The sequence below is a fragment of the Chaetura pelagica genome, unplaced genomic scaffold (assembly GCF_000747805.2).
Source record: "Chaetura pelagica isolate M959 unplaced genomic scaffold, ChaPel_1.0 scaffold275, whole genome shotgun sequence".
Taxonomy (NCBI): domain Eukaryota; kingdom Metazoa; phylum Chordata; class Aves; order Apodiformes; family Apodidae; genus Chaetura; species Chaetura pelagica.
Genome location: NW_009953486.1, coordinates 1,003,930 through 1,026,776, shown reverse-complemented (window position 1 = coordinate 1,026,776; position 22,847 = coordinate 1,003,930). Strand labels below are relative to the sequence as shown.

Sequence of the window (22,847 nt, the reverse complement as noted above, 5' to 3'; positions counted from 1 at the left end):
CCCCCCCCAGCCCGCAAAACCCGGGCTTTGCCGCTCTCTTCCCGAAGCAGCACAAAAACACCAAGCAGGTTCTGGGTTCTGCCCCCCAGAAGATCGGGATTTGGAGGTAGAGAATCCCAGAGTGGTTTGGGCTGGAAGGGACCTTAAAGACCACCCAGTTCCAACCCCCGGCCATGGGCAGGGGCACCTTCCACTAGACCAGGTTGCCCCAAGCCCCATCCAGCCTGGCCTTGAGCACTTCCCGGGATGGGGAAACCACTACTTCTCTTGGCAACCTGTGCCCGTATCTCACCACCCTCATCGTAGATTTTTTTTCCTCCTATGTAATTGAAATCACCCTCTTTCAGTTTGAAGCACCATTACCCTTCGTGCTATCACCACATGTCCTGGTAAGAAGTCCCTCTCCAGCTGTTCTGCCCTCTTCAGGTACTTCCATCTTCCATGGAAAAGTCATTGTAGTGCCATGGAAAGATCTGCAACCAAACAAAATCAAGCCCATCAACTGCTACTGCAGCTCATTTTCTGTCCTTTAATGCCCCACAGGTGATGGAGCATCTCTGAACTGCACATTTCAGGATGTTCATTGTAAGCAAACAAAGGTGCAAGTTCCCCTGGGCTGTTCCTTCCATCACAAAGAACCTTCCCACACGTGGTTATTGGGAAGCCAGACAAATGGTTGCCTGGAGTCCCACAGCCAGAAGCCACACAGGGCTGTGTTTCAGTTCCCTCTCCCATGAGGGGCAGCCACTGGAAAGCCAACCCTGCCCCTGTGTGTTAGTGAGAGGCTTTTCCTGAACTTCCTATTTCAATGAGAAAATCAACACAACCTTCCAGAGAGCATTTCCCAGATCCTGGCTTTCTAATCCTCCCCTTATGCCTCAGAAGAATCCCAGCAACAACTGCTGGTCAAGAGGAGCACTGAAACTAAAACTGCTGCCACTTACTCTCCACATCCTACCCTGTATGTTGAGAGAAGCCCCAGCATGGAGCAGCCCCAAATTTTGATGAGCAGCATGTTTCCTGTGACCCACATTCCCTCCAACACGTGGCAAAAAGAGAAGCCATCATCTCTGCAAGGGAGGCAACTAAAGCTGGGTTAAAGAATGGAAAACCAGATCTGCAAGTATGTCAGTGAATAAATTAGTCAATTCAGCAAGGGGCCATTCTATTCATTATTTGTGAACACCTCTAAGATCGTTAGTGTTCTTTAATAGGGTGGCCAATTACAAATGTGCCTGGAACTAATGGACAAAGTGCATTATTATAGATTCAGCAATGCAGCCCAAAAGCAGGAAATATCCCCCCCCTCCACCAAAAAGGCAACAAACTGAGGAAGCAATTTTCAATCAACCAATTCAAGAATACTAATAGCCTGTCAGCCCTAAAGAGGAATCTAAATTCATGGCACTCCTCTTTCTCTAATTAGTTGGTCATTTGCAGTGTCTCATTGCAGCAGCTTTGGATATCTCTGAGAACATTAAAAACCAGGAGAGGGGATGGGATTTCATCCTTCACAAATCATAGGTGGGCTGAGGAGAGAGTGCAGCTGTGGCAGCTTGTTCTTTTGCTTGGAAGGGAGGTAAGATCCTCAAAGACAAGCAAGTCCTTGTGAGCAAGTGGTACCAAGAATGGCCCACTTGTATAAACAGAGCAGTCTTGGGGGGTGGAAAAGGCCTGAAGTGTGGATGAAGATCCACTCCAGCCTTGCCCCTTCACTCTTCTCACCATTTCATGAGTTGGCCCTGCAAGCTGTAGTTGAGTGCTCAGAAGCAGCTTGGCTGCTCAGAGAAGACTTTGCCCTGGGGGGCAGGAGAGCAGGTCTCAGGTCACTTCACCAAATCATGCTGAGCCCCTGAGCACATGGCTCCCCACTTTCCTCCCCAGCAGCTCCCAGGAGGGCTCCTTGATGCTCCCTTGATCCTGTTTGCACCACGCCTGGAGAGTCGCAGCCCTGAGAAGAGCAACCATCTCCTGGGAACAGCTGGAATATCAACACTGCTGGAGCAGTGATGTCCTGCCATGGAGACTGCAGCAGGGAATTTGGAAGATGAAGTCGGTTGTGCTGCTGCTTCTGCTGGGGGATGGAAGGAAAGACAGAGCCACTAACACTGCAAATTAATGAGGTATATAAAAGCAGTACTGAGAAGGTGCTTTTATCTGATCCAAGGACATTATGTCTCCACAAACAAACAGAATCACTGAGTCAGTTCTTTGCTTTCAACACCACTGATGGCTTTAAAACATGAACACCACGGCAGAGAGCCGAGACCCTGGAGGTAAGGTGAAATGTTCCAAGCTGTGTTAAGATCCACAAAGTCCATGCTCTGTCCCTTGGCAATTTCCAAGACGTAGTAAGAAGTGACTGGTGTGAAATATGTAGAATGAGCCCAGGGATTTATTTCTGTTTGGAACACTGAACCAGAGCCCTTTCTCCGTGCCCACCAGCGGGTGGTTTGTGTGAACTGTGCTACCCCAAGCTTGGGTTTTGTCACTCACAGCTTTCTTGCAGAGCTATTTTCAAAACCTGAAGCAGATGGCTTCATCTCCCCTAGTACAGGAGGCTACACAATCCCAGCACAACTAACCTGCCAAGAACAAAGCCATGAGCAGCTTGGGCTTCCTGCACCCTATGTCCACCCATCTCCCTTCTCTGCTTCAGCTACCCCTCTCCTCTCACCATCCCATCCTCTTCTCTGAGCAGCAAACAGCCCCCAGGAACCCATCTTTCTGGATTAGACAGGAGTCTTTGCTGCTTGGCTGACAGGGACTCCTTCCAACTTGTGCCAAACCATTTTTGGTTTTGAAACCAGGAACCCTGAAACCGAGAGAGAGTTTGGCTCATACAAAGAACTCAACCTGGAAGGTGATGTTTCTCCAGCACTGACATCTGAGCCCACAGGAGAAAATGCTGTAAGACAGAAATTCTGGGTTATAAATGGAGAAATCTGCAGATTCCCAAAGGAGAAAGATGAGCATGACAAGGGATATCTTCTTCTGGCTAGAACATAAGGCAATGCTCACCAAAGGATGGGGAGATGTGGGCACAGCTGCAGAGGATTTGTAGGGTTGTGGAGAAGGAATTGTTTAGAGGAGTGCATGGTCATCTGAAGGGAATTTGCTTTTCAGTGCTGTTATTTGAGTCATAAGAAAATGGGGCTTTGGTGAGAAACAGAAATTGGCTGAACAAGGTTAAATTAGATTGAAGACCCATGGCCTGTTTATGGAATCAAGGAAGGGACTAAAAGCACATTATGTATTTGGAGTTGCTAAGGGCAGAGGGCTAATGGCAAGTGAGGCAGTGTTAGCTCATTGATCTGAAAGTCCTTCCTGGGATCTGCAGCCTCCTGCTGCCACCAGAGGGGATGGTCACTCCAGCCCTTGGAGCTTTGGCAACCAAGACCAGAGACAAAGACACTGATGTGAAAAGACCACCTTGAGGACAAGGGAGTTTCAAACTGAGCACTGTGCAAAAAGCAAGGGCCTTTACTGGCATCACAGCATCAGAGAAGCACCACTGATTATTTTTTTTTATGAGCTTAAAATGAAGATGTACCAGATGGTTGTCCAGTTTCAATCAAATCTGACAGTCATCAGCCTCAACATTAGTCAAGTTTGTGTCAATTTTTAGGAAAACTAGAAGCTTAGAGAGGCAGAGGCTCCCTAATGCCAAAGGGGATCCTGAAACATAATCTCATCTCTATTAGACACCAGAGAAGCTGCCCATGAGGAGACTGCCCCTCCCAGCCATGAAGATGCTTCAATCACAATTTACTACCAACAAATGGAGTCAAGCTATAGTAGTACCTAGAAAGGTTGGACCAGATGATCCTTGAGGTCTCTTCCAACCTGACATTCTATGATTCCTTGAGCCCAGTGCTGACAGAGACATTTTATATTACATATTTACTGGATACAAGATTTCCACATCACCACCCATCTTTCCCTCCTGTTCTTAGACAGCACCAACCTCCTTGGAGGCTGTTAGGACAAATAATTTCATACAAGATCAGGCTGAGCTGGAAGTGTTTGGCTGCATGACCAGAAATCTCCCCAGATTACACTGAATTAACCTGGAGACACACAAACTCCTTTCTCAGCTACAAAGCATTTCTCCTTTCTAAGGGCGATTAAAATAGCTGAGGTCTAAATATTCATTTGTGCTGTGGAGTCCTGAGTGTAAAGAAAACCAGTTATTGGAAGGAGCAGTTACATGACTGGGCACATAGAAGGAGAAACAAGAAGGGAAAACAAAGTTAGGGTGAATTCTGTTGAGTTAAACTGGTTACACTCAGAGCACCCATAGAGCTGAGAAGAAGCCTGTTGGTCACACAGGGACCAGCACCCACCCCATTCCCCTGGCACCTTTGGACCAGTCTGTTTCTGCCCCATTCAACCCCCCTCCCAAGCCAATTCCCCAATAACCAGGTCTCCTTCCCCATCTCTACTCTTCACACCCCACCCATCAGTCTCCAGCTCTGGATCTTGCCCTACCCTTCTTTAAGACCACATGCAATTCCCTTTCTTCATTGATATTGTTACATTGAAGGTATTTTTAGCCTGTGACCACGTTGCCCTGAGCCTGCCTTTCCCAGACTCCATAAATGTAGCTGTCTTAGTCATTCCTTACGTGTCCCAGCACTCATGTTCTTCCTCCTGACATCCTTGGTTTTCTGCCTTCTCCAACATCCATGAGGACCAAAGCCTCACAACTCAAGTTGCTGTCACCAATGTCCTCTTAGACCTCCTTCCCCAAGACAAGGCTGCTCCAGGACCTTCTCCCTCTACCCCTAGGGCCACCACAAGCTCCTTGGAAGTGACCCCTCAGAGGTGTGGGCTGACTTAGGCTTCCTTCCCGCCAGCAGCTCCCTTCCAGTTTCTCCAAACAAACACTTTGCTTTTCACAACATCCAGCTTCATACCAAGAGAGCTGACCTGGTTTTGTGTGGGTGCTCTTCCAGTCTTGTCAGGTCTCAGGAGCTTAGGGTCCAGCTAAGTAATGACTCTGCTTCCAGTAAAGCATCTCCCAGCACGATAACTGCACCCTGGCTGGGACTTGGTCCCACAAAGCCCACTAGGTGCTTTGTTCCCATTCAAGCACCTGCCTCCCACCAACCTCAAAGCTGAATTGAAACCTGCAGGAATATTTAGGGACTGGAGATTGTCATCAGAAAGAAAAAGCCCATACTGAAATAGCTACCAACTCTGACACATCTGCCTCAGCCAAGAGAGGAGCTGAGCAGGAGCACACAGGCTTGCTCAGTGCTTGATTCTGCTGTAGGTGGAGTGGTGGGAAGTCAACTAAATATATAGGCTTCAAATGGTCCCAGGTGTCCTGGGTTAGGAGGGGAAGGACCTTCCACAGCTGGGTTCCACCCCACCTGGGTAGGCTGCTGTGAGGGAAAAAGGAGAATGGGGCAGAGGTTGTTGGGGGATTCCAGCCCTGTTGGTGTAACAGCACCTGGGGAGCTGTGCATTATTTCACTGAAATACTGAAAAGCTTCAAGGCTAATTATTTTATCTCATCATTATTGTAAGAGAGATTTTTAAAAAAACCCTTCCAAATATCAAACTCTGCTTTCCCTTTTTTGTGTGTACCCCTTTTTTTTCTTTCCAAAAATGTTCAAGAGGGAAGATAGTTGTTGGTGTTAATCATGAGAGTTGATTTTTGACCCGTATTTCAGGTTAAAATTTTTCTGTTGGGAAATTTCCAGGCAGTCCTGGCTGCCTCCAAGGTCCTGCCTCTGTCATGGCATCGAGTGTGTCATCTGCAAAGAACAACTATGGAAATAACTACATTCATAGTTTCTCTGCACCATGAGCTTTTGCTGCAGGCTTAGCTTCAGTCCTTCAGCCTGGACACCTGGGAAATCAAGAGAGCATGAAGGGGCAAGGGTTTATGATTTATTTATCTTTCACCTGAGGTCTCGAGGAGAGCTGGTATATGTGCATCTGCCTCTCTCTTCCCTCCTTCAACAACTGCAGGGTTTATGGGCACTCATTATCTTCATCCACTAAAAGCAAGGGGGACTTTTCAGATTGTTACAAGTGAAAAAACATGATGAGAGGGAGGACAGAAACCCTGAAGTCTCCCCCCTGAGGGAGGTGGTGATGCATGCACACAGCTATTGCACATCAGAGAACCCACCCATGAGTTTCCGAAACACAAATCCATGGGAAACTGGACCCCCTGGTTCTTCTGCTCATGAAACTGCTTCTTGGAGGCTCCTTTTGGATCCCGCACGGGGAGCTCTGGGGAGGCAGCTCTGCTGAACATCTCTGTGCCTGAGCATTTGCCAAGGCAGGCAGGACCAAGCCAGGGCAGGCTCCCCGGGCACAGCCCGTGCTGTGTCTGCAGGATGACATTTCCTCCCTTCCAGCCTGATTTTTATGCAGCCCCTGTTTTGTTCTTGCAACTTTGTCTCTCACACAGAGGTCCAAAGGATGTTCCTGTCCTCTGGGCATCCGAGAGCTCTGGCTGTGCCTGCAAAACGTCTCACTCAGCATCTCTGTGTGCTCTCCTGTGTGGTGGGAAGAGCAGGGGGGGCTGCTGAGAAACCAGCTGTGCTGGGAGCCTGGCAGCGAGTGCCCAGCTGGCAGCGGCTCAGCTGCTCAGGCCACCCTGTGAGAGGGACCTCACCTCCACCTGAAGATGGAGCCTCAGCCCCCCCTCCTTGTCCCCTACCCCTCTGCACATTTCCCCTGGTCCCCATGGAGATGTGTGGCCGCAGGTGTCCTGAGGCACCCAAGTACATTGAGCTGCTGCTGCACGTCACCCGCGCAGCAATCGCTCTGATGGGAACTGCTCAGAGCATTCAAGAGGCTGGAGCAGCTCCATTCATCCCAGCCACTTCCTGCCTGGCACGGGCTGCCCTGGCTTTGTCACCGTGGCCCTTGAGGTCGGTGCCAGGGAAAAAAACCATCCACTCTGTGTCCTTGGAGTTGGTGCACACTGGAGAGGATCTTCCCACCGTGCTGATGTGTGAGCAGCAGCAGGGCTGGCCCAGGCAACCACCCCCCTGTACTCCCACTCCACACCAAAACATGGGCTCAGAAACCTGCAGCCTTTGCTGGGTAGGATATAACATGATATCACAGACACAATATTTGGGGATCACCCTCCACCTTTTCCCCTTTTGTCACCAGCAGGGCCCACTTGAGTGATGTCTCCTGGTGATGCTGGTGTGCAGGGGGCTGGAAGTGCACCTTGGCCTCCCTGGCAGCTGGTGGCATCAGCTTCCAAGGTAGCAGGAACGTGATGGAAGGTCAGAAGATCTCCACTTGGTCTTCTCTCATAGTGGGAAACACTCCAGATGTCCTGGCTTTTGTGTCAACATGAGACAGGCAGGACCTCACTGCCCACGGTGGGGTAAGGGTCAGCAGAACATCCTGGGGAGGCAGATGAAGGGATCCAGCAGCCTGCTGGGAATGTGGTGCCCATGCTGGGATCCTGCAGGGCCCTGTCCAGGCAGAGCAGGGGCTGCAGCTGATGCTTTAACTGGCCTCCAAGCACAGAAGGGCAGTGGGTGGCTCAAATTCACCCAGCTCAGCATCTGCAGCACAGATTCCACTTGCAGTCTTGCAAAAGCCTTATAAATTTTTTAGAGCAGCCCAAAGTGCCTGCTGAGTAGGCCAATCAGCTCCGGTGGACTGAGGAAACTTCAATTATTAATGGTGCACAGCCAGACACGAGGCCTGTGGGGTGGAGGTGGGAAAAGAGAAGTTACTCATTCCACCTTCTCCAGTGGGTGCCAGGAGCCCAGCCAGCACCAGGACGGGGCTGGGCAGAGGTGTCTGCTCACACCTTGGAAGATTGTCCAGTTCGTGGGGTCTTCCCTTCTCCATCAGGAAACCCCAAAGAGGCATCAGTGCTGCTCTGTGCTCAGGGCATGCTGGGGTCTTGGAGATGATGTCCCTTCTGCAAACTGGACACTGGGCCACATCCAGCCCCTTGTGCCTCCCTCTCCTTCCCTCTTCCCAGATCCGTTGGTTTCTCAAACACCCTCCTGAAGAGCTGATGGACTGTTCCAGAACAAGCCAGCCTGGGTGCTCTTTGACTTTCCTGTAGCCTCTAGTGATTTTCCCCCCAGAAGCTTTAAATTTCAGGTAATATAATAACATTTGCAAACTCTGGTCTTCACAGAAACAACGATAAGCACTTTGCTGGTCCCAAGGCTCTACCTTTCATTTCACCAGGGCCACGCTGCCTGCCAGGGCCAGGCTTTGCAGAGCTGGGATGTGGGGCTGGATTTCCTCTCCTCGGCAGCTGCTCCAGCAGGACTTTGTCCCTGTTTCCACGAGATGGCATCGCTGAGGCTGCTGCGGAGGGGAAGGATCCGACACGGCTCCTGCGGGGAGGGCAGCGCTGGAAAACACCTCCCAAAAACCCCAAGAGTTCTGGGCTGTGAGGTCCCAGCACACCTGGCCACGATGGGGAGGAACTGGAGGAGGAATCAGGTTTTTCAAGGCCTCTCACCAGCACAGCCCCACCTGCCATGGGCCACACAACACCCACCTGCTCTCTCCTGGTGATGATTATAGCTCTTCAAAATGACAAGTTCACTGCAAGGTTTGCTGAAAGCCATCTGTGGCCCACTTCAGGGGGAGGTTAGGTTGCTCATCCCTTTGACAGAACCCCAAAATGGGTCACCCACCCCAGACAAAGCATTGTCCCCAGTTGTGGGGAACGTGCTTGCCTGCAAGACCTAGGGGGGTCAGGCAATGATTGGCACAGGGTGGGTCACTGATCCAATCCCAAAACCCAGCTCCACAATGAGACCTCAGACCCAAGGCTGGGCTGGAGGCAGGTCATGGCTTCAGTGGATTTTGATTTCACATCCCAGAAATTCAGCATACTGGATTTTTCTTTTTTGAACCTCATGCTTTGAAGTGGGCCTAAAGGAAATTATTGCTGTTCATTCTGTCTCTGTGCTGAGCCTGACCCAAACCTCCCAAAACAGGGGATGCTGCAGCTGCAAACTTCTCACCTCAGGGCCTGCATCTTCTGTCTGATCCTGCAGATTACCCAGGCCACCAATAGCACTGAAATGAGGCTGATAATTTGGACCTGCTGTGAGCAAGTTTGCATCAAGTCCTCTGGGTTTTATGTTTCTCCTTTTCTGCAGCTTCACCACTAATTATCACCCCACTTGTGCATCTCTCCCAGGGCATCTTTCACAGCTCCCCTGGTGTATTTCTATGGAAATGTAGCTGTAGTTTTGTTACAGTTGTTTTAAAAATAGCTACAGAGAACCAAATGCAGCCTTTGAGCCTGTTCTTCTCTGCCCCTTACCTGAGCCCAAGGTTGCCCCCACTCCTGCTGTGCCAGGAACTGGCTTCTGTTGGGAACCAGAGAGCTGGAGGTTCCTGCACAGCACAGGGGGGATGTTCCCACAGGAGTTCCATTCCCTGATGCTTTTAAGGATGGAGGAGAAACAAGCACATGATGATGTTCTCCTGCCTTGCTTGGAAATACCCAGGAAGAGGCACAAGTCTGCTGTGCTGGCTCAAGGACAACATGTCCCTGGAAATGCAGGAGCTGGGAAGATGGGATTAAACTGTCAGTGGGAAAGAAGCCTTTCCCTGCAGTTGAGCTGAGCCTGGAGGGATCCCCAGATCCCCTTCCAATCTGTGGCAGACCAAGGACATGGCACGTGGCAGAGCCCAGATGCTGCAAAGACCTTGGACACCAAACCAATTCCTACAGAGGAAGCTGGTGGCTGTGAGGGTGTGAGGAGGGGCAAAGAGCCTGGGTGGCCTGTGCACACCCAGTTTTGAGGAAGGTGGCTCAGTGAGTCGGAACGTGTCTGTCTGCTGTCCCACCAGGTCATGGCATGAGGACATGAGCAGTGGGAGCAGGCGGTGGTGGCTTCACACAATGCTCTGTAATTCAGCTCCACTTCTGCTCCTTGAGGCTCTGCCTGGGGACACTAAGGGCTGAACATCATCAGATGTTCATTAGGATCATTAAGGGCTTCTGCAACACAAACAGTAATGATGCTTGTTTCTCTGGAGTTCTCCTGGGAAGGACCTTGTGTGGTGCTGTCCTTCACAGAGCCCACTCCTGGCATCTGCTCCCAGCACTGTGGCCTCTCCTAAAAGCCAAGTCTTGAGCACAGACCATCTCAGGATGCCTCAGCATGCTTCTAACCCCACCTTCAGGGAGGAAATGTCCCTTGGAAATAGCCCCAGAAGCACCCTTCCACCTCCTCCCTCCACCTCCCTGCCCCACCATACCACCTCCCACTCCCACCCTTCCCCCCTCAAAGTTCCTGGCTGGGGCATTTTACTCATTACCAGGCAACCACAATGCTTCAGACTGGGACAGCTGACACAGGGTGGAGTGGGGAGAGGCCCACCCCTCACCCTAGGCTGCAAGTTTGCAGTGGGAGCCAAGACTTCATCCTGGGTGAAGACCCTGAGCTTTAGGTCTTCTTGGGAGTCCTGAGTCCTGTCTGGGCTCTAGCACATGGTGTGGTCAGGGAGAAATGCTTCTGTCATGTTGTTTGGAAAGGGCTGGAGGACTTGTGTGTGAGACAAGGGTGTGTGAGGAGAGAAGGCAGCTCTGGCCACTTCTCCCAAAATGATGGGGTGTTTTAAGGAACAAAAGCAATGCTGCCAGCCCTCCAAGGAGGCTGGGGGGGTATTTTCCCTCTTAAAATGGTGCAACTTTAGGGGGTTGACTCAGGGTCATTTTGCATGGAAAAAAAAGCAATAAAGGTCCTGATAATTGATATTAGAAAGTTAAGCAGCTTAAGGAGAGTATCAAAACTGCTGTTTTGCTGGGGGCATCAGCCCAAGCACCTGCACCAGTCAAGGAGCAAGAGCTGGGTGCTGGGTGACACCCTGACTATGGGTGCCAAGCTCTCCTCTCCTTCCAGATTTCCACCCCAGCCCTGCCTGTGCCCATCCCCAGCACCTGCTCCCAGTGGGACTACAGGCAATCCACCAAACCCAGCCCCTCCCAGTGACAGACACACACACAGAGCTCCACACCTTTTGGGTTGGTTGGCTTGGGTTGGGTATTTTTGTTTGGTTGGTTTTTTGGGTCGGTTTGGTTGGTTGATGTTTTGGTTGGGTTTTTTTTTTTCCCACTGTGGATGTTGTACCAGTTTTATTGGTAAAATTAACATGAAGCCTCACAAACGCTGGAACATGCTTTTCCTTTTAAAGAATTTCCACTGGACCTTAATGGTGAGCATCCAGTCGTTGACATATAAACTCTTACAAGCTGATGTGCACACATGCGCCCAGGGGAGACGGTGGCAGCGTCCTGGTGTCAGGGATGGTTTCTGCGCGATGCACTGGGAGCCCACGATTCATTTTCCAGCCTTCTGGGCCTTCTGGGCAGACTTGGTGACTTTCCCAGCCCCACCACTTTTCTTCTCCACGTTCTTGATGACGCCCACGGCCACGGTCTGTCGCATGTCACGGACAGCGAAGCGGCCTGTGGGGAGGAGAGATGGGGATGTGAGGGCAACGTGGCCACCTCGCCCTCCCTGGGATGTGAAATCAAAATCAAATGAAGCCATGAGCTGCCTCCACCCCAGCCCTGGGTTTGAAGACTCCTTGTGGAGCTGGGTTTGGGGATCGGATCGATGACCCACCCTGTGCATGTCATTGCCTGACCCCACAGGGCTTGCAGGCACTCTGGGGATGATGCTTGCCTAGGACTGAGATCTTCTAGGGGATGATGGGATCAACACCCACCACATATGGTGCCATGTATTACCCCTGTCCTTGCAGCAGGTTCCTGCAGGAACAAGCCCTGAGCCACCAAAACCTGTTTGATCACCAAGCTAGCCTCATGCTCCTCTCTGCACCAATGACTATTTAATGAATTTAAATCCCATCTGCTCTCTGCAAGCTCCCAGCATTGTTAGAGCTTCCAGACGTGCCAGGTCATCCAAGGAAAGCATGGCACTCCCCTGCATTAAAAGGTGTCCTCTGCTGAGCAAACTTCCCTTTCTTCTCTGACCACTTGTGTTACAGAGCAGGGATGGGGAAGCTGAAAAACATTTCTGCTTTCAGAAACTATCAGGAAGTTGAAGGAAAGATCCTGCTGCTCCCAGAAGGAAACCCCAGTCCTGCCTTTGGAAAAAGCCACCCCACTCAGCAGAAGGCCTGTCCCACCCCATCAGCCCTAACAAAGTTTGTGCATCAGATTTTGCAGCCCCAGCACGTGGGAGAGCAGCAAAACATGCTCAGCTCCCTCCCCAGTCTGACTGGTGGGGGCTACTGGGAGAGGCTAAGCACGTCTGGTGTGAGCTCTGCACCCTCGGAGCCACCACGCTCCTCCACAGGAGACTCCAAAGAGCCCTTCCCTTACCGAGGGGTGGGTACTGGGAGAAGCTCTCCACACACATGGGCTTGCCAGGGATCATCTCCACAATGGCTGCATCACCCGATTTCAGGGACTTGGGGTTGTCCTCCAGCTTCTTGCCCGAGCGCCGGTCGATCTTCTCCTTCAGCTCCGCGAACTTGCAGGCGATGTGCGCGGTGTGGCAGTCGATGACGGGCGAGTAGCCGGCGCTGATCTGGCCGGGGTGGTTCAGGATGATCACCTGGGGGACAGAGCGGTGTCAGGGCAAGGCCGGGAGTCAGAGGATGGTGACGAACCAGGAGTGGTGGGCACCACCAGCCCTGCTGACCTGAGATGTGAACTGTGCTGCCTCCTGCGGGGGGTCCGACTTGCTGTCCCCGCAGACGTTCCCGCGGCGGATGTCCTTGACCGAGACGTTCTTCACGTTGAAGCCAACGTTGTCCCCGGGCAGAGCCTCACTCAGGGCCTCATGGTGCATCTCCACAGACTTCACCTCAGTGGTGATGTTCACGGGTGCAAAGGTGACCACCATGCCAGGCCGCAGGATGCCAGTCTCCACCCGGCCCACGGGGACTGTCCCAATCCCTGCCGAGACAAGGACAGAGTAGAACAAACTGTGATCTGCTTGGCATATCCCTGGGCCAGCCTGGCTGCAGAAAAAGATTTCTCCAGTGGTTTTCACCAAAGATCACCATTTTTACCCTCAAAAAAAACAGGTTTTAGCTGCAAGATCAATATTAGTGTCCCCAAAAATGCCAGGAGTTCATCCACTTTACTCAATGCTTTGTAAAATGGGAGTAACAACAGAATCAGAAGGCCCTGAGCAACCCATGTGTCCTGGAAGCTCTTCTTTGCAGCAGCTGTGACACCTCCTTTGTGGAGGACTGGCATGTCACAGTGTGCAACAACATGTTCCACCTCCATGGTTGCTACACCACCACATGAAGCCCAGCTGTGCCAGGGAACAAGGGTGGTTAATTAAAGAAGGGGACTTTTTACACCCTGTGTCATCAGGAGCCCCCAGGAAAACTCATATTTGGAGTCAGGTGAAGAAGGATTAAGAGAAACAACATGGAAAAGAGGTTGGGGAGGTTGGCTGTATCCATCTGCTCCTCCCCATCCACCCTGTTGCCTCCACCTCCCTCTGTCCCACCATGTCTCTACTCTCTAAGCACCTGCCTCATGGTGAAACCAGATCTTGTAGCTGAGCTAGGGGAGGACACAGACCTGCTCACCACCTTTCATCCCCCTGGCAAAAAAAAAAAAAAAGACTGCATTAAAAAGCCTCCCAAACCCCACATCCAATCCCTGCCTGGTTTCTGCAACGTATCCTTGGAAAAGCGTGGAAAAGGGCTGGAAATGGCTGTGCCTGCCTGATCTGGCAGCAGGGGAGTCAGCAGGGCTGATGGCTGCTGCCAACAGGTCAGAGAGCTCACGGGGTATTTATAGCTCAGAGAAGTGTCCCCATCAGTGCTCAGAGGAGAGGGTGACCCGCCGGCTGACGTGCTCCCTACATGGTCCAGCTGGGCAGACTGAGGTGCCGGTGATGGACACCAGCATTTGGGAAGTGTGGGCAGACCATGGCCAAGCCACCACACAGAGCCTCACCAGGGGCCCTCCCCACTGGCCTGGTCCTTCATCTGGGTCCCCAGCACGTTTTTGCTGCCTCCACCTTGCCCTGCCAGCCAAAATTTCAGCCATTTTGGCATCTTGTGTTCCCTGGGGAGAGCTCACAAACCTGCTGCTCCTCCCCCTGAGATGTGAACTGTGCTGCCTCCTGCGGGGGGTCCGACTTGCTGTCCCCGCAGACGTTCCCGCGGCGGATGTCCTTGACCGAGACGTTCTTCACGTTGAAGCCAACGTTGTCCCCGGGCAGAGACTCGCTCAGGGCCTCATGGTGCATCTCCACAGACTTCACCTCAGTGGTGATGTTCACGGGTGCAAAGGTGACCACCATGCCAGGCCGCAGGATGCCAGTCTCCACCCGGCCCACGGGGACTGTCCCAATCCCTGCCGAGACAAGGACAGAGTAGAACAAACTGTGATCTGCTTGGCATATCCCTGGGCCAGCCTGGCTGCAGAAAAAGATTTCTCCAGTGGTTTTCACCAAAGATCACCATTTTTACCCTCAAAAAAAACAGGTTTTAGCTGCAAGATCAATATTAGTGTCCCCAAAAATGCCAGGAGTTCATCCACTTTACTCAATGCTTTGTAAAATGGGAGTAACAACAGAATCAGAAGGCCCTGAGCAACCCATGTGTCCTGGAAGCTCTTCTTTGCAGCAGCTGTGACACCTCCTTTGTGGAGGACTGGCATGTCACAGTGTGCAACAACATGTTCCACCTCCATGGTTGCTACACCACCACATGAAGCCCAGCTGTGCCAGGGAACAAGGGTGGTTAATTAAAGAAGGGGACTTTTTACACCCTGTGTCATCAGGAGCCCCCAGGAAAACTCATATTTGGAGTCAGGTGAAGAAGGATTAAGAGAAACAACATGGAAAAGAGGTTGGGGAGGTTGGCTGTATCCATCTGCTCCTCCCCATCCACCCTGTTGCCTCCACCTCCCTCTGTCCCACCATGTCTCTACTCTCTAAGCACCTGCCTCATGGTGAAACCAGATCTTGTAGCTGAGCTAGGGGAGGACACAGACCTGCTCACCACCTTTCATCCCCCTGGCAAAAAAAAAAAGACTGCATTAAAAAGCCTCCCAAACTCCACATCCAATCCCTGCCTGGTTTCTGCAACGTATCCTTGGAAAAGCGTGGAAAAGGGCTGGAAATGGCTGTGCCTGCCTGATCTGGCAGCAGGGGAGTCAGCAGGGCTGATGGCTGCTGCCAACAGGTCAGAGAGCTCACGGGGTATTTATAGCTCAGAGAAGTGTCCCCATCAGTGCTCAGAGGAGAGGGTGACCCGCCGGCTGACGTGCTCCCTACATGGTCCAGCTGGGCAGACTGAGGTGCCGGTGATGGACACCAGCATTTGGGAAGTGTGGGCAGACCATGGCCAAGCCACCACACAGAGCCTCACCAGGGGCCCTCCCCACTGGCCTGGTCCTTCATCTGGGTCCCCAGCACGTTTTTGCTGCCTCCACCTTGCCCTGCCAGCCAAATTTGCAGCCGTTTTGGCATCTTGTGTTCCCTGGGGAGAGCTCACAAACCTGCTGCTCCTCCCCAGGCCGTGGGCACCTTCAGCACTGTCACCTTCAGCCCCAGACAGCCCAGTCTCCAATGGGGTCTTTTCCCTGGAGATAACTTTCTTCTCCCCACCATTTGGGTCTGATCCCTCCAGTTTCCTAGTACCTGGAAATGTCATTCCCTAATTCCCATGGAAGGGAGACTCAGGTTAAAGCAGAGGGACAGTGGCAGGGCTTTTGCTCACCTCCAATCTTGTAGACATCCTGGAGGGGCAGGCGCAGGGGTTTATCTGTGGGGCGGGTGGGGGGCAGGATGGTGTCCAGGGCCTCCAAGAGGGACACCCCACTGGCGTTGCCTTCCTTGCGCTCCACCTTCCAGCCTTTGAACCAAGGCATCTGGAAAGAGAGCAGCAACAACATGCACTGAGTGTGCCCGTCCTCAGCACCCAAAGGTGATCCCAGAGAGATGCATCACCCGGAAAACCTTCACGGAGTCAGTCCAACCATGTCTTGGCTTTACCTGGGGTCTGGGAAGTTATTTTCACTCCACCATCCCTCCAGGCTTATCTGTACCTCTTTGCTCACAATCTGTCCCCTCTCTCCTAGAATCATGATAAACACCCATGAACAGCACAAAAAGGATGGAAGTGGTTAAATGCAACAAACTCCCAGTCCCCATTCCCAACACTAACCCATGGACATTGCCTCCCCATGTCAGCTGCCTGGATCCCACCTTCCAGCAATGATGGCACTGGGACCACAGGGTCTCCAGCCAAATCCAAGCTACAAAGCACCAAACCTTCAGTCCTGGGAACCAAATTTCTTCAAGGTGAACCCCAGATAGACCCTTCTCCCCACTCCTTCCTGTTATCACCCTTCCAGGGTTTGGTTTTTAAACCATGGCTTGAGAGGATGGTGGAAACCTGGCCCTTGTACTAGGGCAGCATCATTTCTCCCAGATGCTCTGTGCTCCTGCCCTAAATTGGACCTTTGAAGCTAAAATTGGCTGAAAAAGAAGCAGAGAGGTAGGGAAACGTGCTCTGCAGAGGCCATGGTTTAATGTAGGGAACCACAGGGTGATGCTGCACATCTGGATGTTGTAGCAATGCCAGGGGCTTGTTGGCAAGAAAAATTCAGTCCTGGGTCTGAAACAACCCTGATACAACAAACAGAGATGAGGGTCTGCAAGGTCACTCTCATTCCTCTGCACAGAGAGGTTAAGACAATATTTTCTCACTCAGATGAGAACCTGTGCCCCAGCTCCATCACACACCTTATGCACGTGGCTTTTCCTTTCAGCACCAACATCAGTGGCACAGTGCCCTAGGGCTGGGGGTGAAACAGAACTTCCAAAGTGCCCCTGGTTTCACAGCCAGTCTCAGAAGACACAGCTATGCCAGGGCTGGTTTCCCATCCTGCATCTGCACTGCTTTGGGGAAGGAGCAAGGGGAAGAGCTGGGTCCAGCCAGGGACCTGCAGGTCCCCCTCCCTCAGAGGGTCATGTCTGACACTGACAGCTCCCCTTGGTGACAGCGGCAGGAGGAGCTCAGGGCTACTTTTGCAGAGGGATCCTTCCCAGGGCTGTGCAGCTCTGGCCACGCAGCTGGTCCCAGCGCCAGGGCAACAGCTCAGCGGAACGAGAAATCCACCCGGCAAATCCCTCCCTTGGTGACGGGGCTGCATGTGATGAGCAGGATGACTCAGCCCTGGCCCCCAGCCATGTCAGCAGCTGCTCCCACTGCCACCTGCCCCCAGCTCTGCCCGCCAGTGTGACGGCCACCACATGCCCCCAGCTCCTGTCCCTCTGCCTCTGCATGGCTCGGGGACATGGAGGGATGGCAACCTCTGCTCCACGGTGCCTGGCTGTTGGAGCCCTCCCTTCTCCTTTCCATGCTGACTGCTCCCATCCCAAGCAGATAAAGACAAATTTTGACACCTTCTGGGAGCAAATTCACTCTGAGGAACCTCAGCATGGCCCCAGGGGGAGAATCATCCACAAAACCTGCTCTGTGCAGCCTGGTTTGTGGTGCCTTCTAGGGCTGCCCAAGTAAAACCTCTCTTACGTATTCCCCAGATCTGTTTCCCAAAGAGCATTTCTTATTCCACCAATCCTATGGCAAAAGCAGGACCTGACCAGACAGGCTGAAACTGCAGGCTCAGACCTCCAGAAATGAAAGCTGAGCTCCAAACCTGCTGCACCCCAGGTGCATTTCACAGAGCAGTCACTGTTCCCTGATTTTACCCAGTCTGTGAGCATCCCAACATCCCACCCCAGAAACCCCAACCCTGAGGCTGCAGCCCAGGCCACCACCAGATTGGGTGTGTTTGGGTTGTAGCATCCCATGGGGTGAAAGTCTCCCACACCACTTCTGGCCCAGTTCTGACAACTGCAGCATCAGAAATCTGGCTTCTCCTAAAGCCCCATTTGCCAAGAAGCTCTCAAATGTCAAATCTTGATGCAAGCAAAGCCCAGATGTCATCTTCTGTGGTTGGCCTTGGGCTGCTGTGCAACAGGGATGTGGCTGGAGTCTCCCACGTGGAGCAGGCTCCACCTGATGTGTCACCACATCTCCCTTTGCCCAGAGGTGGCAGGAGCTGCAGGGGTGTCAGAGCTCTAATACCCACTTCCTGGTAAGTCCCTTGACAGACAGAGGAGTCACTCGAGTGCCTTGTCCCTCAGTGAAACCCCGCCAGGAATTGTGAGGGATAAAAAGCAGAGCTTTTTCAGGTGAGGAATGAGAAGAGAGGTAACTAAGCTGGCTTCCTGCTTGAACTGTCCCAGATGGGGTGCAACATGGAAAAGAGGAGTCTGCCCCAAGCCAACGTCCTGGAAAAGGCAGGATGGGAACCTCCTGGGAGCCACAGCATAGGGAGGACCCTGAAGCAGCTCCAGCAAAGCTCATGCTGATGCAGACCTCTGGCCAGGCTTTCTTGGACAGCTCCTGGGAATCCACCCTGGAGGCAGCTACCTCCTTAAGGCAGAGAGGGGAGTTACTGCAGTCCCTGCTCTCTCTCAGGCATCATGTTGAGAACATGCTCTGAGAGCCATCCAGAGGAAGGAAGCCAGCAAACCCCACCTTACTCTGGGGCTCCTCCCTGCAGACTATTAATAGGAAAATTGTTTGGGATCATCTTCCCAGCCCAGCAGCTGCTGACATTTGGAGCCTGCCTGATTCGAGACACCAAGGAACTATGTGCCCAGGCTTGGCATGGCCGTGATTGACCTTTCCCCAGCTCTTCTCCACAGGGGACAGGAATCTCTCAAGCACCCCAAAAATTCCTTCCTTCCAAGCTAGACTCAAGCAAGTGGCCTTTCCCAAGCAAGGCTGTGAGCTGAGTTTCATGACAATGTGAGCACTTCTCTAACTCAGGCTTGCAATCCTTGACCTCCCTCACTTGCTGCTGTGTCCATACATTGCCTCCCTCAACCTCATCCACAGGTGACATCCTACAGCCCCCTTAAGCATCAAGTTTCCCATCAGATACACAAGAGATTGCTGAGGAGCTTCTGGTCTGAGCAACTTCCTCAAGGTCACCCAGAAGCCAGCAGGAGAGCAGGGACCTTCCTCTGGCCAGAACTTTTCAACTCATCATTTTAGAACTCTAAAACTGTGGTAGCTTTTTTTCCTGAAAAACACACTGTCAGAGTAACAACTGGTTTGGGCAGACTGCTGGCTAAGAAGCTCCCATCCTTCTTCAAGCTCTTCTTTCTCCCCTGCCATCATACAAAATAATGGCAAGGGCTCACACAGAGCACCCTGCTATTGTGTCCCCCACCACCTTCATCACCAACACACAGAGGAAGAGGCATTGTAAACATCAGCTGGACAAAGAGGAGCCTCAAATGGATGCTCTAGAAAACCATGGGTTTGGCATGGGAAACCTGGTACCTCCTCAAGATAAAGTCCCCTTAAGAAATGAGATCCCAGCACTGGAACCAGAGGTGCAACCACCACAGTGGCATCTGGCACCAATGGGGAAGGGTACCCAACACATGGGACCTGTTCCAGGCCTGCAACCAGATCATGCTATTTGCCTTAGAAAGCAATGCCCTAAGACACACACATGATGTTCCTGCTGGGAGTGACAATTGCTGCCAATGGCTCTAATGTCATCATGGGTTTGACAACGTGAAACCTTCAAATCACCGGGATCATCTCCTGAAGATGCTCATGTTTGGCTGCTGGGCTGCCTGGCCACGGTACAGCAGCCAGTGTGCCCATCAACAGTGGGCCCATTCATTCATCCTGCCTGGGCACAATCAGAGCTACGTGACAAACACACTTATGCTGGCAGCACAGGCCCTCACTCACAGCGGGGCGTGGGATGTTCTCCGAGCACAGAGGTCAGCTTTGCCATGGATCAGGATAGTCAAGGTGGGGGGAAAAGTCTCAGACTTACATTGGGAGAGGGCTCCAGCATGTTGTCTCCGTGCCAGCCCGAGATGGGCACGAAGGGAACCGTGGCTGGGTTGTAGCCGATCTTCTTGATGTAGGCGCTGACCTCCTTGACGATCTCATCGTAGCGCTTCTCGCTGTAGGGGGGCTCTGTGGAATCCATCTTGTTGATGCCCACGATGAGCTGCTTCACCCCCAGGGTGTAAGCCAGCAGGGCGTGCTCACGAGTCTGCCCGTTCTTGGAGATGCCAGCTTCAAATTCACCCACGCCGGCCGCAACGATCAGGACGGCGCAGTCAGCCTGGGGGAAGGAGATCAGGAATTGGTTCTGCTCCTGGAGACACCCCTGGCAGCTTTGAATAAGTCCAAGGTGAACACTGCTCACACCTCAGGCAAAATTCCTGCTATCCATAACCCTGCTGATCTACCTCCAAACTGACCTAACCATTTTATTTCAGACTTACCAACTGTGCATTGTTTTGCCACCTGGGTTAGAAACCAGAATGGGTCCCTCCATGTTGCATAAGTCTAACCAGGACCTCTTCTTGGTCACCCAGGGATGCTCAGCCTAGGCCTTAGTTAAAACCTACTGAACTCTTGTAAATTCTCTCCCTGGGTGATGGATGAGACTGTAGCCACGCAAACTATGTTTCCTGGACTACCTCTGTACCCAGAACCCACAGCAGAAGCTGCCTGGGTTTGATGGAAAGCCATGCCAAGCCCAACTGGCATCACCAAGGAATCTCACTGGGCACGCAATGAGGCTCATCCAGTCCTCATCAACCACAGTGAGATGCCAGAATGTCTCATACTGCTGTGAGGGGAAGCTGCTCTATCCTGGAAGAGACCATGGAGTTCAGCAACGTGATGTGGTTTAAGGAGAAAAGATCCATGGAGTCTCCTTCACCCAATAAAACATAAAAGATCGTTGGAAGTTTCTTGAATAACTCAGTTGGCTGAGCCTAAAATAACGTGGGAGACATTCTCACCCAAAAGTCTGTAAGTCATAGCATCCCACTTCCCAGAGTGGCCATATTCACTCCCACCTCCTCCAAGTAGGGGATAATGGGGTGGAGAAACCACCTCTCCATGCCCTAGGAGACCCTTTCTCCTAGACTACCCATGGAGGTTCAGGATGGGTCACCTGGTGCTAGCCAGCCTCTTGCATGGACTCTGCTCAGTGGCACTTGATGTCTGCTGTCTCAACTACTCACCTCCAAAATGACTCCAACAACACTTACATGACCCTGGGCTCATCATTAAGCCTCAGCCTCCCACCTCTAGCAGACCCCCACCCCTTGGCCACCATTTCTCACCTGGGAGGTCCCGGTGATCATGTTCTTGATGAAGTCCCTGTGTCCAGGTGCATCAATGATGGTGATGTAGTACTTGGTGGTCTCAAACTTCCACAGGGAGATGTCAATGGTGATGCCACGCTCACGCTCAGCCTTCAGCTTGTCCAGCACCCAGGCGTATTTGAAGGACCCCTTCCCCATCTGGCCAACACAAAGTCAAAAGCTGGTGAGAAACCCAAGATCATGGCAGTGGTGCCAGCAACCCACCCTCCAGGGCAAATCCCAGGCTCAGGTAGGCAGAAGGTTGAGTTGCAAACAGGGAAGGCAAGATTCCCTAACTTCAATGGCAATGATCTATTTACTAATAAGTGGAGGTGAAAGGAGATAGAGTTCTCAACAGATTCCTCAACAGGATGGAGGAGATACTGGCAGAAGAGCTGTGAAGTGAATTTTTGAGTGGGGCTGGATGGGAAGAAACTTGAGCTGGTGACCCATGAGGTCTCCTCCATGCAATGCCATGGTCCTGTTTTGTTGTTGGGAAATCATAGTACTGCAGAATTACACAGCAATGGTGGAAAGCTGCTTATTTTGCATTTCATTGTATTAATCAAACATAGACAGCTGGTTAGAGGGAAAGGGTGTTGTCACATGAGTGAGCCCGCAGCTGACAGGGGTGCAGGAGGAGAATGGGTTAAACGAAAATGAAACACAAGCTGGTTGCTATGAGCAGGATTAAAATGTGATTGATTTTTGCCACAGAGTGTGTGAATTCACATGAAGAGCTGCTGTGAGCTGCAGCCAGACCAACTGTCGTTGCCAAATGGCCAAAATCTCAGCCAACATCGTAAGGCATGAAATTGGGATGGGGGAGATCAGCTGCAGCCAGTCCCTGGCAGTGCTGAAGCACAGTCCTTGCTAAACCACCATGTCACTTCTGATTCACTTTCTCCTCTGGCTCGGTGGCCTTTGACATCATCCCAACAAGGAGAGCTGGACTTCCCCCCCCAGCCCAGCAGGGAGGGGGTGCACCCAGTCTGGGCTGGGATGCTGGCACTGTGGAGATGGGGCAGGACAGAGCCCTCCTGGCTGACCACACCACATGCTGGGCAGGCTGGGGAGCCCAGCCAAGGCAAAGGGTTAATTGGCATCAACCATCAGCTCTTGGCCTCAGCTGTAAGGCTTTTTGCCTTTTCTTTTTTTTTTTTTTCAGATGGAAAATGGAATTTAGGTCATTTACAGATGATTTAATGGGCTCTAACTGCTGTGGAAGGGCAGAGATTGGATACCCCCTCACCTCCATCCATCCTTCCTAGTGTTCTCTGCAACCACAGTTTCTCCTGGAGTATCAACACTTAAAATTAATTATGGGCAATTATAAATCACTCGTGCAGAGGGAAGTGCTTCCTGATGGCAGGCAGCAAATGCTTCAGAAATAGTCCTTGCCAAGGAGGCTAACGCAGCATCACACCTGAACCTGCCCTGCCTGGGGTCTGCTCTGTCAGCCCTGGTCTGGTCTGCACTCCAGCCCAGTGCTGGGGAAGCACAAGGAATGAACAGTGCCAGCCCATTTATGTAAGAGCTGAGGGCTGTGATGACTTTGCAGCTTGCTCTGGAGGATTATGGGCAAAATCCTAAAGCCAGGGGTGAGCCTCCCCCTCCTAGAAGGGGATGCCAGGTCAAGAGGGTGATGCCCCATTCCTG

The 22,847-nt window shown here is 52.1% G+C and overlaps 1 protein-coding gene across 1 annotated transcript in view; it reads right to left on the bottom strand.

The window, feature by feature from the left end:
- Nucleotides 1-11,091: 11,091 nt before the first annotated feature.
- EEF1A2 (eukaryotic translation elongation factor 1 alpha 2) overlaps nucleotides 11,092-22,847 on the bottom strand; it is a 14,573-nt gene continuing 2,817 nt past the window's right edge. The window contains exons 2-7 of the mRNA XM_009998604.1: nucleotides 21,168-21,347; nucleotides 19,856-20,152; nucleotides 15,700-15,850; nucleotides 12,648-12,904; nucleotides 12,326-12,560; nucleotides 11,092-11,443 (exon numbers count right to left, since the gene is read on the bottom strand). Of these exons, the coding sequence (XP_009996906.1) occupies nucleotides 11,316-11,443; nucleotides 12,326-12,560; nucleotides 12,648-12,904; nucleotides 15,700-15,850; nucleotides 19,856-20,152; nucleotides 21,168-21,347 (1,248 nt within the window). The 3' untranslated portion in view covers nucleotides 11,092-11,315. The remainder of the gene's footprint in view (nucleotides 11,444-12,325; nucleotides 12,561-12,647; nucleotides 12,905-15,699; nucleotides 15,851-19,855; nucleotides 20,153-21,167; nucleotides 21,348-22,847) is intronic.